At 37.6% G+C, this 16,353-nt stretch overlaps 2 protein-coding genes and 2 non-coding genes across 8 annotated transcripts; 3 read left to right on the forward strand and 1 right to left on the reverse strand.

Annotated features, from left to right (window-relative positions):
* The first annotated feature begins 7,091 nt into the window (after positions 1–7,091).
* LOC111576308 (lathosterol oxidase-like) lies at positions 7,092–12,970 on the forward strand. Of its 5 annotated transcripts, none has more exons than XM_055006696.1 (7): positions 7,092–7,372; positions 7,840–8,068; positions 8,370–8,585; positions 8,678–8,810; positions 9,936–10,036; positions 11,160–11,288; positions 11,546–12,970. In XM_055006696.1, the coding sequence occupies exons 3-7, from the start codon at positions 8,376–8,378 to the stop codon at positions 11,813–11,815; spliced, it is 843 nt and encodes a 280-aa protein (XP_054862671.1). In that variant the 5' UTR covers positions 7,092–7,372; positions 7,840–8,068; positions 8,370–8,375; the 3' UTR covers positions 11,816–12,970. The 5 variants fall into 5 exon arrangements, with proteins under 5 accessions (XP_054862671.1, XP_035809485.1, XP_035809486.1 ...); XM_035953592.2 differs by having other exon boundaries at positions 7,840–7,957; XM_035953593.2 differs by lacking the exon at positions 7,840–8,068.
* Positions 9,325–9,440, forward strand: LOC111576309 (U5 spliceosomal RNA). The gene has a single exon (XR_002746809.1). It is a non-coding gene; the product is annotated as a U5 spliceosomal RNA (small nuclear RNA).
* Positions 9,450–9,531, forward strand: trnal-aag (transfer RNA leucine (anticodon AAG)). Its single transcript has one exon. It is a non-coding gene; the product is annotated as a tRNA-Leu (tRNA).
* An 892-nt stretch (positions 12,971–13,862) lies between the features above and the next one.
* anapc13 (anaphase promoting complex subunit 13) lies at positions 13,863–16,073 on the reverse strand. The gene is made up of 2 exons (XM_023281908.3): positions 15,714–16,073; positions 13,863–14,162 (listed from the first exon to the last, which is right to left on the reverse strand). Exons 1-2 carry the CDS (start codon positions 15,810–15,812, stop codon positions 14,037–14,039), a joined length of 225 nt encoding a protein of 74 aa, XP_023137676.1. The 5' UTR covers positions 15,813–16,073; the 3' UTR covers positions 13,863–14,036.
* Positions 16,074–16,353: the final 280 nt, after the last annotated feature.

Below are 16,353 nucleotides of genomic sequence, written 5' to 3' on the forward strand. Positions count from 1 at the left end.
TCATGTATCTTTCTGTGTCTCAAAGCCATGATATCTAGAATCATCTATTCCACAGTATCACAATATGCTCTCCTTCAAGAAGACAGGCATTCTGTGTACTCGTCAGACGAAGGATCATCAGATGGAGAAGACGAAGTGTAAAGAGAAAGTGAAGTGAACCTTAAATGATCTCTCTTATGACAATCTAGCGAAGTGTGAGAGAGTGATAATGCCAGGGATGTACACACATCCAAAGTTTTATATATTTTCAAGCTAATTCTGCTTCTATCTTCCTTTACCCTATTTTGCTCAGCATATAACCTATGCTTGTTTTTTATGCTTTCTCTCCCCTCCTGAGATGCTGACACACTCTATGATGAGACATCGCTGAGGCAGCAGGACGATGCGGATGGGTTCCCCTCATATTAATACCTGTCACTGGGGTTCTGTGTCCACACGTGAAAGCATCTGTTTGGAAAAAACATAAAAATCATGAACAGGAGGGAAATGTTATAAAAGTATAATTATGTTATGATTAAATGCTCTTAATGATTTCAAACTACTGTATAACTGTGTGACTGTGAACTCATATAACCCAATGTACCCAATAAATTTCCATTATCTAACTTTGACCATGAAAATATTACAAGTTGATCCTGCAAGCAGCCGGTTGAAACTGGCTGCTCAGGAACTGATAATACCAATGTAACTTCTTTATGTGCCTGCTTAAAAACTAAACTGTTTCCACCTATTGCCAGTCACTCGTTCAGACTCTGCTCTGTTAAAGTGATTCCTTTCATAAGTAAAATTTTGCTTTGACTTGAGAGACAACTGAATATTTATTTGGAGAAGTCAGGACTCCACTGAAGAATTTTCTTGACAGGAAACATTACAAAAACTAAATGCAATGAGGAAACACCAGGGACAGAATAAGAGATAATTCAGCATTTAAAAAGTGAAGATAAAATAGACTTAATTGTATCAAATACAAACAAATGTAGAAAATAGATGAAAAAATAATAAATGCAAATTTAGTAATAGCAAGATATACTGTAAAAATAAAATAACATCTGTAAAAAAATTTTTTAAAAGAAAATATTCTGTGACATTTTAAAAGTGTGTAAATAGTGAAAATAATGGCAGATTTTTAAAAAAGATGTTTTTGAAAAGGGATTTAAATACAGTAAAATTACGTAATCTTATGGTTAAACATTGTAAAAGAACAAATTATTTGTCAAAATATAGATTTTTAATGTATTTAATGTTGACTTTTTTGTGTGTTTTTGTTTTGTCTTATTTTGTTCTGTGGTTTTTTATAGTCTACTTGTAAAGGTACATTTTTCATATTTTATCAGTCATTATCTGTAATTTAACAAAACAGGAAAAACAATGAAAGCACAGTAAGCTGTATACATAATTGCTGGTAAAAGCTTTTTTATAAAAACATTAATTTCTTTTACAGTGTGACATGCTCACTTAAAAACCTTACTGTACTCTCATGTAAATATCTATTGTTTATTCCTAACTTCTAGTTCTTTTTTAACTTTTGAGTATACATGTCCGTATATATCTATCATCTACGTATTGATCATTCATTGATACACTGTAATACTTAATGGCTTTTTAAAAGCAGTATAGTGGTATTACAGAGTTACCTTATTTTGTTAAATTACAGATAATATCTAGTAAAGTCACAAAAAAATATTAATTTACAAGTTAATTGTAAAAATATTCCCCAAAACAGGCCAAACTGTGCATGTCCACATAATAATAATAATAATAATAATAATAATAATAATAATAATAATAATAAGAAGAAGAAGAAGAAGAAGAAGAAGAAGAACAAGAAGAAGAAGAAAAAGAAGAAGTAGAAGAAGAAGAAGATGAAGATGAAGAAGAAATCTGTATTTAGTAGTATCCACCTATAGTATATATATCGCAGGCAGAACTGTACTGAATGAATTGCCTTTAAATAGACTTCTCTACTTTTACAACTCGCCCTCTCTCTGTTAGAATTAACTGAACCATTTGGGCAATTTGTACATTTTCACTTCTGCCACTTTATTTTATTGCGTGTATAAAGTAATGAAAAACAAAATCAAATATTTTATATTTATTTATTCCAAACTTAAATTTTTTAGGCTGTGCCCCATGTTCCCATATTGACATTGGTCATGTTTACGAGTTTGCGACAGGAGCCTGAAGGCAGCATTTTTGCACTCGCCACCGTCCGGCTGCACTGAAGAGTTTCTCCTGCAACAGGTCAGTTCTGGTGTCAGCGCGTCATGAGCTGAGTCACTGCAACATGTGACAAACCACCGAGTGAAGAGTGAAACAAAAGATGAGTGATGAGTGCAACCTTTGTTATGGCAAGCAATTAAAACATTAATTAACACAACAAAATCACAAAACCACATTCAACTTGAATATAAATATCAGTGGCATGTTTTATTCCATTCCCAGAGCTTTATTTTATGTTAAAATTAAGTTCAAAAACTCCCAAGAGACAAAAAATTACACAGTAAAGTTCATAAATGACACATGTACGATTTTCCACTCTATTAAACCCTCATTCACCAAGGACTAGAATAAATTGCTGTAAGAAACAAACATTACAGCAAAAACATTCACCATTGTTTTCCAAAAATCATATTAATTGATTTGATCTTAAGAGTAAAGTTATTATTTTAGGAAAGCTACAGTTATTTTCCACATTATGCAAAACAACAAAATTATATTTTATTTTAGTCTACTTCAATACAAATGAAGCTTTTATTCCAAGTACAATGAATCCTTATTAGTACCTAAAAGCTTGTGTACCATCCTTTGATTCTGGTTTAATTTTGTCTTTAGTAATTTCAAAGAAATATTATTTGTGGTATATTTCTGTGATTACATACTATTATATATTATTGTGTATTATTATATTCTCAGAACAGAGAATAGTTGGACCAACTTAGATTAATTCACTCAATTAGTAGAATTAAGTTTATCCAAATTAAGACAAGTAACATTAATGCCTTTGGTTTAAGTTAGCTGTACTTAAAGTATCTGATTCCTCACAAATGAACAGTTTGCTTTGCTGCAACTAAAATTTTAAAGGAAAGTCAATTTGAAGTTTCCAGTTTTCTTGAAGTATTTGCTCGGCCAAAACAAAAAAACTCAAAACAGCATAGCAGAGTATAGGATCCAGAAAAGTAAGCTGCCTTCAGCGAACCAGAAAGATAAATGTGATTCCACTTTTTACAATGTGTGAATGAATAAAAGGTAAAAGAAAAAAACGGTGCAATGCAAGCATCCGTGAGGTAAAAACTGCGTCAGCGACAAGAGCAGACGTGACAGTTTGGAGTGTCGTCTGCAAAATCTGAATTTTCTTGTATTTTCGCTTTACTCAGCTACTGTGAACTCAGATTTCACAATCATCTAATTCCATTATGTGGCCAGAGGCAGTTACTGTAGAAATGGTGACTCATCTGTTATGATTATGATGAAATATTTGTGTTGTATGTACTCTCAGAGGTTCGTCATTGAATAAAAGCATCTGCTAAATTAAATTGTGGAATTTTAGAATATTAAATATGTGATTGGAGAACGCAAGAGACTCATGAAGTGAGTCTCATAAATGTAAAAACAGTTCAGCTCAATTTGTTTGTTTAAACGGAATTTGGATTCGGGGTAAGAAGCTTAAACACAAAGGTTCTCATTTGTAATTTAACATGTTTATAAATCCTAGTACCTGCCACTGGTTGGTTAACATGTTTAAATATGTGGTTTTTACTCAGTAGTACCCTAAAATTCTCAGTTTTCTCAAGAAATGGTCAAAATACAGTGATTTACTGCGCTAATTTGGCACAGTTGGTGTGAAAACTATTAAAAATGGGAAAAAAATGTTCAATAAAGTTTCAGAGAAAGATATGAAGTCAGCACACGTGGAGGTGCAGTTTGCGTTTCAGAGCTCTAGAGGGAGACCTTTACACATTTATATTACCTGAGCGTGCTTTCCCTGCATGTAATATTTGTAGAGAATAAGGTATCTATGGAGCAACTAAGCTATGAGTGGAGAAACCATACACTTAAATACCTTCAACAGACAGTTGTTCAAACTTTGGACCACTCTCTTAGGAATTTACAATCTTCAAAAAATGCAAAGGCTACAGTTAACTGTAAGCAATTTTATATACAATCATCTTTTCACACACTGATGGTAGCTAAATGAGGAGAAATTAAGTTTTAAACTAAAAACAGACAGTTAGATTCCATAGAAGACTTCCAACCAGAGATTGCACGGGACAAACAAGTACTACTAAAGCAAGAAAATGAATCACAAGTGTGTGGAGCGAATGTCCACAAGTTAATCTTTAATATACGGTACTGCCACATAAAAAACTCTCTCCTTTATGAGACATTGCTGGTGTAAGCTTGTCTTTGTGACTATCCTGTGTTGTTCTCAGAACCCGACAATCACCTCTGTCACATATCATTTACATTTACATTTACATATCATCTTGTATAATGCAATGTTCTGCTGGGAAACCTTGAGTCCTGACATTCATGTGGATATTTGACATGTAGCACCTATCTAAACATTGCAGGTCATGCAACCCCCAACTCCCTCTCTCCCATAGCAACAGCAGTCCTTGATGTCAGTTGCCACCATCAGCAGGACAATGCAACCCAATACAAGGCAAAAACTGGCCAGGAGTGGCCCTGGGGAACACGACAGAGTTAAGGTGTTCACCCAGGTTCCACATTTCTCAGATCCAAATCTTACTGAGCATCTGTGGGATGTGCCAGAATCAGTCTGATCAAGTTAGCTCCTACCCTGCAACCTACAGGACGAACAGAATTCGCTGCCACCATCCCGACACCACAGGACATCCCCAGTGGTCCTGTGTCCATGCCCCATTGGGTCAGAGGAGTTTTAGCAGCATAAAGGAGACCGTCGCAATGTTAGGCATGTGGTCATAATCTTACGCTTGATTGGTTTAAAATTGTGCATGCAGAACCCTGCAGCCTGCATACATTAGAAAACTATACAGTGCATCACCTCTCAAATCTCTGATTCTCAAGAGACTTGGTTCAGACCCCAACAACTTCAACAACCTTTGTCCCATTTTTAACTTGCCATTCCTCTCAAAAATCCTAGCGAAAACAGCTGCATCTCAAATCCACTCCCATATCACCAATAGCAACCTCTATGAACAATTCCAATCTTGTTTCCATCTCCACCACAGCACAGAAACAGCTCTACTCAAAATAACCAACAACCTCCTGATGGCAGCAGACTCCACACTCTTATCCATGCTCATCCTTCTCGACCTGAGTGCAGCTTCTGACACCATCTCCCACTCCATCTTCCTCCATAGACTGACATCCATTGGTTTATTATGCACACCCCTGGACAGGTCCACATCATATCTCTCTGGCCGCACTCAATTCATTCAGTTAAAAACTTTTACATCCCAGCCATCTCCCCTCTCCTCCGGTGTTCCCCAAGGCTCTGTTCTTGGTCCCATCCTCTTCATTATTCATCTTCTCCCCCTTGGTCATATATTCCGTAAATATAACATTCAGTTTCGCTGCTATGCGGACAACACCCAGCTCTTCATTTCCATGGAGGAAATCAAATCCTAGTTCTCTTCCAGTCTGAGTGTCGTCCTTGATGGCCTTTCCAAACCCACATCAGTAACATCACTCGGTCTGCATACTTTCATCTCCGTAACATCAACTGCCTCCGTCCCTCCCTCACCTCTGTCATCACCACCATCTTGGTCCACTTTCTGGTCACATCCTGCCTGGATTTTTGCAACTGCCTTCTCTCTGGTCTCCCCCTGAATTCCCTCCGTAAACTCCAACTAGTTCAGAATGTTGCAGCCCGGATCATCACCAGGACACCTTTTCTCCACCACATCACCCCTATGCTCCAACAACTTCACTGGCTCCCAATCATGCACTGCATCATCTTCACTGATCTCCTCCACATCAACACACCCAGCAGGACTTTCAGATCATCTTCCTCCCTCAACCTCACCATCCCTCCTGCCCGTATGACCACCATGGGCTCCAGAGCCTTCAGCCGCTTTTTCCCCTGCCTCTGGAACTCCCTCCCACCTGACATACGAAACACTGACACGCTGGGCATTTTCAAATCCCATCTCAAAACCCACCTGTTCAGACAAACATGCTCACTTTGACTTCCATTCCTATTTCTTTCTCTGCTGTTTAAAAAATGTCCTTCTTTTAATTTTTTTTTGCATCTTTAAGTTTTATATTGTTTATTTGAATGTGTTTTAACTTTGATTGCTTTGTACGGTGTCCTTTGGTGTTCTGAAAGGCAACTATAAACAAAATGTATTATTATTATTAGATATACTTCATACTTACTGTAATATAAATCATAAAGGTCACACATTAAACATCAGCATGCAAATATTGATCATCCTGTTCAGACTATCTGTTTCCCTCCTTATTCTAATTGCAAAGAGATTGCATCTTCTACCTGTATTAAAGATGTGTGTGTTTGTGTGACATGTCAGTGTCTATGATCAGATGTTCTGTGATCACAAAGTGTTGAACATGTTTTTTTTCCGACTTTTTCCTATGCCGCAGCTCTCACTACTAAATAGAAGTCAGCTGGATGGTCTAACCAGTATGACTGGGCAGACTTGGAGTGTGTCTGTGAAGTAAAGGGCAGATAGTTCATCTGGAACCTGATCCTGCAGCCCAGCATGAGTCAGGGTACATCCATGACAAAGTATGACATGCTATTCCTTGCAAGTGATTTTATTTTGCAATAAAACTGATCTGCAGCGGTTTTAAATGTTCATTGGCTCCAGTTCAGTTCTAGATTACATATTTAATGATAGTGTGACAACAAATAGCATCAGATTTACTGTTTTTCTAATGTATAACTCATAGAAAATCCTAATGCATTCCATTACAGGGACTCTGATTAACAATTTCATGATGTAGAAAAAAAGATATTTCACTCCAACCCCACTGAAAATCCCCCCAAAACCTGTCTGCAAGATCAAGTGTGCTGCTGTCACTGAGCTGCCTGTTATTTGCTGAGCACGCTGGGATCCTGTTCTATCAGGACAGACGTGTCTGGATCCCCCATATGGGACGTAGTGCCTCAAGAAAACAGAGCAAAGTAGAGCTTCACTTCAAACCTCTGCTACTTTCAAGGGGAAAGGGTTATTTTTTATATTTCTAAAAAAGTCACAGGCTGGCAATAACTCATTTCAGTGTGCAGTTCTGCCACTGAGTAGTTTGCTATCTTTGGCAGCATGTCTTCATGCTGTTGGACAGACTGTGTATGGAGGAATGAGGACTCGTCCACTTTCTAGGAAGGTTCACACAAATCTGACCTCCAGCTGCAATCCTGAAGCAGGTCAGTTCAGCAAAAAGGACTCCTTCGGAAATCCTGATGAAGCAATATTTGAAAACCTGTTTGGATTTTCTTGAATTAACCACTAATATTTACTGAAAATTTTTCAGCTCACTAAATTTAACAAGGTGAAAAAACAAGATTGTAGCTGTTCTGCAGCATGTGCACTGAAACATTCTTGTTTTTCTGATGTTGCTCCTGTTTGTTTTCCATTTATACCAGCAATAACGGTAGCATTGCAGAGCACACTGATGGTATTTGGGATCAAATGTAGTTTATATTTTGTGTTAAAATAACTTCAAGAAGCACAAATTAATAGAATCCGATCAGAACAATTATTAAGAATATAAAAAGGTCAAGCTGAAGCCTTTCTACAACTACTTCCGATCAGACTTGTTTCACGTGAGCAGATTTCTGCAGTTTTGTTCACTGCATGAACTCCACATGTTGCTACTGACTATTTTCCACAGCTTCCCTGTTTTCTCACTGATTGGCACCATGGCGACTCTACAACAGAGGTGTGAAGGGACCACTGACTGAAGAGTGTGATCAGATCTGAGGCTGCTGGGATTTGCAACCAAGATCCACGTAAAAAGTTTTCAGTCTTGCAAGCTGCTTTAATGATGGATTAGACAGATTTTAGTATTTTGAGTTTACATTCTAAAGGTATAGCAGCTTGATTTGCAGACATCTGTGCAGGTATGTAACTTTAATATGAGCCCTCTGTGCAACTCTAAATGTCTGCATGGGCTTTCTGTCCTGGTCAGGATACACAGAATGAAAAGCATTCAGAACAGAATAAGCATGTCAGGGAAGGCATTTTATGCACTTTAAACTCTGGTTGAAAAAGATCTTAGTGTTTACAGTACATCACACATGGAAATCTATTCACTTCGGTAATTACGAACACTCAAGAGTAACAACCATTCCACACACAACTTTTTAGCCAGTTATTTTCTCCTACTCTATGATTGGTTTGCACATTCCATTCTCTCTGCAGACTGCCATGGATCATGTGCTGAACATAGCTGACTATTACGTCCTCACTCCGTATGTTTACCCGACCTTGTGGCCCGAGGACTCGGCCGTGCGTCAGATCATCAGCCTCTGGGTGGTGACCAACCTGGGAGCACTGTTCATTTACCTGGGCTTTGGTGGTCTCAGCTTCTACTACGTGTTTGACCATAAACTAATGAAACATCCACAGTTTGTAAAGGTAGGCCATGTGGTAGACAAGGCCCTAAATTCACAACTGTATAGTAGAATAGATGGACGATGTGAACTGTTTGTGTCTTTCACCCAACACAGAACCAAGTAAGAAAAGAGATCCAGTTGGGAACTGTCTCCATCTTCTGGATGAGTTTCCCCACTGTGGCCCTTTTCTTCTTGGAGATCAGAGGACACAGCAAACTTTATGACAACATCAATGAATCTACCTTGGGTGAGACAACAGTTATTTAAAATCTTAAACCCCAAAGCAGGATTCATGTTAAAGACTCAAGTTGGTTTTTTTTGTACCTTGTTAACAGCTCCATATGGTGGTTTTTATATGTTAGAAGACACATCACAATCAAAATAAGCAATCGGCATCCTAGCTGAGCATTTTCATCTTGAAATTGAAGCTGATCACAAGAACATAGATTTAGACTTTCCAGGGTTTTATACGTAACATACCGAAGGAATCAATTAGAAGCGTGGATTTTTTTTCCCAGTTACTGTAAATTCTTTCTAGAACATGTACGACAACTTGCCATTGGAGTAGTGCAAAGTAGTTTCACAGTGTTTGAGAAGAATCGAGGTGAGCTGGTGTGCTCGAGCTGCAGTGAATAGCGGCATGTTGGATGGGACTTCATAGATTCACACACTGTACGAGCAATAATGTAGAGGTACATCTAAGTCAATTTAAGGCAGAATGGGTTTAGTTTTATGGAAAAAAAATGTAACACGGAGGTTACTTACTCTGGTTTCTCTTCATAACGCACAAGTCCTTTGCATTTTACTACAGACTTCTGTGGAGAGTGACGCCAAGAAGTTTAGCCTATTTTTGGCAGGCTTTGCTGTCTAGCAGAGTCACATAAGAGGTAGTGTGGCCGAGCGGTCTAAGGCGCTGGATTAAGGCTCCAGTCTCTGTGGGGGCGTGGGTTCGAATCCCACCGCTGCCAGCATTTTAGGGGCAGTGGTGATGCAATGGTTAAGTTTCTGGACTACTGATCAGAAGGTCAGTGGTTCAAACCCCGATGCGGCCACTGTCTGGCCCTTGAGCAAGGCCCTTAACCCTCCCTGCTCCAGGGGCGCTGTACTATGGCTGACCCTGCGCTCTGATCCCGATTGGGATATGCGAAGAGCAACATTTCACAGTGCTGTAATGTATTTTTGACAAATAAAGGGAAATTATTATTATTATTAAGGGGATTTAATTAATGATTGGAGAGAGGCTTTAATTTTAATGTGAAATTGTAAATTAAGCTTTTCTTAAGGCTGTGAAAATCTCCAAAAATAGGCTGAAAGTGCATTTAAAACTGTAAAGTTAGTCCGTAACAGACTGACTAGCATGTTTCTGTTTCAGGCTGGTCAGGGGTGTTCCTGAGCATCGCTGGTTTCTTGTTCTTTACTGACATGTGCATCTACTGGATACACCGCTGGATGCACCATAAGAGCATTTACAAGGTGAGCCACAAGGTTTATATTACCAATGAGAATTATCACCTGACTCTGCAGTTCCTCTCAGCTCTATAAATCATTTTTACTTTTACTTTATAGTTTTGGATCAGTGCTCCCATTAATCCTCTTACCTAAATCAGTGGGCAGCTTTATAAGCAGAAAATAACCTTTCAGAACTGACTGTAAACTACTTGCCCGGCATCAGATGCCAAATAGTTAAAGTTAAAAACTCACATTTCACAGCTAAAAAGCTAGAATTATCCCTTAAGAGCTGGTGGAGGCCAACACAGGAGACAAAAGGTGACTTTCATTCACCAGGTGGACATAATCAAAACTTGAAATGACTGCTAAAGGTGCTCCATATGTGCTTGATGTGTAAATAGGACACTTTTTGTTGCGTCTCAAAAATAAGCTCAGTCGATCAGTAATTTAAGAAGGTGAAAATGTAATATATTCCAGACTCATTACATGTAAAATGAAATATTTCAAGCCATTTTTTGTTCAAATTTTGATCATTATGGCTATAAACAAGCATTGGGTTTATAAATGAACATACTTTCCAGAAGTTGGATATTTCTGTATTGTAAATGCTTTTTTGATTGATCTTAGGAAATATTCAAATAATTTGAGAAATTTAATTTCAGATTTTCACGAGCTATAAAGTTATAATCATGAAAATCAAAACAAAAAAGGTTTGAAATATTTCACTTTACAGGCATTGAATACAGAATAGAGGAAAGTTTACTTATATGAGTTTTTTCTTTTAAACTATGTTCTAATTTTTTGAGATGCACTAGTATGTCAGTGCTACATTTACACATGCCACCAAGATGTCAAAGAAATCATTAAAGACAGGTTCATGACCAGAGGTTTAACTTACTACTTGGAGGTGGCCATGAATGAGAAAATATTCAATTTTTTGTATATATTTTTTATATATCTGTTTGTCAGATTAGCCACTTTGGATGTTCAAGTTTCCTAATAAAAAGTAAAGAATATGACATTTTCCTCTATCATAGCTACAGATTTTGACTGTAATTCACTGTACAGCTAAGAATACATTTCTCATGTGTATTTTTTCTACTGGATCAGTCCTGAAATTCAGATCGTTTATGCTTCTCCCCCTCAGCACTTGCATAAGCAGCACCATATATTCAAGATCCCTACACCGTTTGCCAGCCATGCCTTCCACCCACTCGACGGCTTCCTGCAGAGCTTACCTTACCACGTCTACCCTTTCATCTTCCCCCTCCACAAGGTCTTGGTCTGCTCATCTACTCTACTGTGATGTTAGATCATGGAAAACTTTTCTGGTTAACTCTACATATATACATATACATATATATATATATACATATATATATATATATATATATATATATATATATATATATGTATATATATATATATATATATATATATATATATATATATATATATATATATATATATATATTCCAAGAGTACACAGACTGTAAAATGATTTAACTCACCTTTTGGACACTTCTGTTCCAGGTGGTCTACCTCTCACTCTTTGTCTTTGTCAACATCTGGACTATTTCCATACATGATGGAGACTACCGCCTCCCGGGTAACCTGATATTTCTCATCAACGGCGCCGCTCACCACGTAGACCATCACCTGTACTTCAACTACAACTACGGACAATACTTCACACTTTGGGATCGCCTGGGGGGCTCCTACCGACACCCCTCGGCGCTGCTGGGAAAGGGGCCACACGACCACATTCGCAGGCTCATGGCGGAGGCTGCATGGACACAGTGATGATGAAGCTACACTCAGGACTTCTGCCCTGGTTTGAAGCCATCATTGAAGATCAAGAGCGCAAGTTATCCACAACTAGGATGTAATGATGACTGCTTTTCTGTATTCCCAAAAGGAAACTGTGCTGGTGTGATATGTTTACATGCACTGCAAGAGAGGTTAAAATGACCCCTGTGTAGGCAAAGTATAGGCTAGTTACAGTTATTCTACCTGCTGTAATACAGTCTTGGTAACTGTGACGTGAATTGCATTTCTGTCTGGATTTTTTTCTACGTGTCATTTTCATGTTTTATATTGATATAGTATAATAAAAATGTTGTCTTTGTGTCCTTATGATGGATATTTTTAGTGTATTTCATCCATACAATCATCTGTGCATTCATTTTTTTCCATTCAGTTTGAAAAAAAGAAAAATACAGAATGTGCCTTTCTTGCCTTTTCCAGGCTTTAAAGCTGCAGTTAGCAGTAATTTCTTGCTAAATATCAGTGAAACATACTCACTGACCTGGAGTTACATCCAGTAACTACTCTATTCTGAGCTTACTGTTCTTGTCCTGGATAGGTACGTTGGTAACTTCACTTTGTTGTAATATCCAAATGTGTGGCAATGGTTGGTTAGGTTGTGAAAGCAGATTTACAGTGCAAGCAGCCAAAGAGGTATCTGGTAATCAAAGGCTGCTACCTGTGGCTAATTCACTTGAAGTTCTAGCTTACTTGTCATGTTCATGTTTACAACCAATCCTGTGTTGAAGTGTGTGTGCGCCTGTGCTTGTCTGCTGTCTGTATTTATAAATTCTGGCTTTATTTTTTTCTTAATTTTTACCTACCCCAATTACAAGGGAGAAAAGGGAAGTGAATGTGTGTTTTCCTGCTTTCTTGCAATGATTATTTTGTAAGCAATCTTGTAAAAGTAGCAAATTTGAAATAAAGTACGGTGTTTCATCAGTCTGACAGGTGGACTGCAGCCTAGTATGAAGGTTTTGTCTTGTCTAATTACAGCAGAACTCTCAAATTCAAGTGTCAGGACTTTCTGAATTAATATTGATGTATTTTACTCATGGAGTTGTTTATATAATTACACAGTAGTTCACTACAGTGCAGTCCAATTAGTTTACAGCTCATTTAAAAGGGACAAAATAAAGCTTGTTATCCCAACTTGACTTTACTTTTGTGTTCATGTAATAATGCAACATTTATTGTCCTCAAATCATCGAAGGACCTTCATTAGTGACAAAACACGTGTCAGATCACTGAAGTAGTCCAAGGTGAGAAATTTCAGTTACCGTTACTGCTCATCCTCATTAAGGCAGCATCATGACCACATATAGAGCCACACTGGTATGGATTATGTGAAATGCACAAGCTAATAGCTGTATCTGTATCTGGACTCTTCTGGGAATAAGCCAAAGTTGTGGGTCAGCAAATGTATATGTAAATATAACATACCTGAGAAAAGCCATCATCCTTCTCATTCTCAAAAAAATTTCAAATGCATGATTTTCCATTTTTGTCCAGATTGCATTAATTAACTGAATAAATGAATGATGTATGGACATTATTCCATAACAGTCACTTTGTGTTGGCTAATATAAGACATTTGACCTCAGTAAATCACTTCAGCTCAACTTCTGTTGTTTAAAATGTGCTATATACCCAATTTAAAGCCACTCTTTTGGCATTGCAGCAGCTTTGACCACCGCTTTTGTCAACGTAATTAATTTGCAAGTTTGTATAGAGTGGATAAATTGGGTGCTATGCCTTCACTACATGAAGTAAAAGGAGCTGCTCGAAACATTCCAACAGGATTATAGAACAATCTGTAGGTCTGAAACAAATACTAGGGAATAGTTACTTTTTAGGGACTTTAGTCTAACAGGGTGGAATACATGGCTTATTTAGGACCAACACTGTTCATCCAACTTCCAACAGGATGTTTTGATTTATGATCACAGTTTAATAAAATGAAGACAAAGCATTTAAGTTTTATAAGAGTGATAGATAGCCGACAGACATTTAGCAAGTCTCAGAAATGTGCCAATCAACATGCTGCTGGAGGCAGAAAATTTTAATGTGATTTCTTTCCATTTGTCTTTTTACAAAGTATCAAAATATTGGTGTATCATTACTGCTTAGCTGGAACATAGAACAATTAATATGTGTCTGAATGCAGTGTCAGGGTGGATTTTTTGATATTTTTACAGTCTGATTTCAGGTTTGTCTCTCAGCTTCCAGTGCTCGGTGTGTTTTCGTGCAGGCTCTGCAGGGCGAGGTCAGTCCACTTCATCTCTTGTTCTTTCACAGACTCTGTGGATCCTCCATTGTCCTGCTCAGCCTCGGGCAATTCACTCTGAAAGAAAGCAGAGACAAGATTCCATTAAAAAAGACAAGTAGCTCAATTTACTTTACCAACACTATAATGGAATCAAGAATATTTGAGAGAGGCTGAAATAAAATAGCAGAAATATCTTCTATTAGACATTTAGGCAGAAGCATATGGTTGTTTCTTATTGAAACAACTAGAAAGCATGCAGACTTTTCCCTCTAAGAGGACGTAAACCATGTCAGCAAAATATCACCTACAGCATAACAGAGCCACGGGATCCGCTTAATGTATGGGTAAAGTTTAGGTTTTTCCTTTAACTTATCACCCATCTATATGTCTTGATCCTGAAACATGGTTACTGTCACACGTATTAAGCAAGGAGATATGGTGAATCTCTAATCCTACTACCACACTCTGTGAATTACTCTAACACCAAATAATCACAACAGATTTTAGACAGAGAAAAATTAAGCTGAGTCTGTGATCTTCACTCTACGCCACAGAGTAGCCTACAACAGACTGAACTGCTCCTCAGGTCAACTGATGTCACAGAAAGCATCAAGTGTAACAAGATTCTTTACTCTGCCCAATGTGCGTCATAGAGGTCCCCAAGATCCTAATCAAAGCTTCTTTTCAGACTTCACATACTGACCATCTGTTTTCTTAAACCAAAAGCTCTAACTAACCCATATGGCCTTCTCTTCCATGTATACAGCATCAGCATAATATGATTGTGTGGTTTTCAATCTCTTAAACAATTACCATCATTAAATTTTAGCTTCTATGACTGTATATTTCCACATATTAAATTAAATTAAATTAGAATTAAGGAAAATGACCTGCTTGGTAATACACTTGATTATAATTTCCAACAAAAACATGGCTTCCTGTTCTCACCATCTCCAAAGCTGTATGTTCCCTCTTTTGACAGTTTATGAGGAGGGCTGAACAATAAATTGAAATATTATCGGAAAATGGCTAAGCTGAAACCCAAATCGCACATAAGGTAAAATTTGTCGCAAAATTCCATAATAAATTAAGCACTGTGGTCCTACAGACATTTCCTGGCCGATAAATTATATTCTCCAGACTAAAAGGAACATGCCTATTTAGTACAGATTGCAGCAGAGAAAAGAAAGGAAAATAAAAATCACATAATTTTTAGATCTGTTTCTGTGTTAAAGATGTGCAAAAAAATGATCACTTCCACTAACATGACTCATACTGCAATCGTATTATCTGTCAAACTAATCGCAATTTGATTTTTTTTTTCAATTACATATCCTCCAGCCCTGTTTAGGAGTCTTGCTTTACCTGTGAACAGATGAAATTGAGTTCACCTGTTGCAAAGTGATTTAAATCTCCGGAAACATCACACCTGCTAGCAATCAATATCTGGATGCTTGGTTTTTAGAAACTACCGACCACTTCTGGTTTGTTTTGTGCTCACTAAACAGTAGTCAACAATAAAGCTTAACTAATGGCAGGTGAGAAATTACTGCAACTGACTGATCAAATCTTGTCCACATTAGCGTATGCTAATGAGCATTAATGGACAATAATCACAGCATTTACCAAGGGGATGGTGACATCTTCATAGGGCAGCCTGTCTTCCCTCCAGGCATCATCCGTAAGATCCAATACTCTCCCGTCTCGTTGGATTTCGCTGTCCATCCTCTGAGGAAGAACCCGAGTCAGATCTGCTTCCAACCTTAAGCTAGCAGCTACACATCACACGCCGCAGCACAAAATAAAAACAGACAAAAAAAAGTAAAACCAGCAAGCCAAAGTCCACTATTACTTTAATAAATATACTAGTTAGCCTCCCATATAACGAGACAGCAACGAACTCTGCCTCAGTTTGCGGACAATATGGCCTGTGTGCAGATATTTTATTTTTAGCCGTTTGAAAACAGCAGTTGCGATAATTGTACGTAACGAGGCGACGCTTGGTGATGACGTATGCAATGACACTATCACGTACTCGGGAAAATGGGAAAAATACATTTTGAAATATCAGTTTTTTTCAGTCCACACATTGACTGATTCTACCATTTTGAAAACGAAATATTGATTCCAGACTTACCAACTTTTAGCTGAACTTCGGCTATTTTAATTGTGTACACAGCGGGGTTTCACTCCTTAAACTTTTATTTTTTCAACAGGTGTATCGTCATAACGTCTGATTTAATTTAGCTTAATTTCTTTCTTTTTA

This window comes from Amphiprion ocellaris, chromosome 3 (assembly GCF_022539595.1).
Source record: "Amphiprion ocellaris isolate individual 3 ecotype Okinawa chromosome 3, ASM2253959v1, whole genome shotgun sequence".
Taxonomy (NCBI): Eukaryota; Metazoa; Chordata; class Actinopteri; family Pomacentridae; genus Amphiprion; species Amphiprion ocellaris.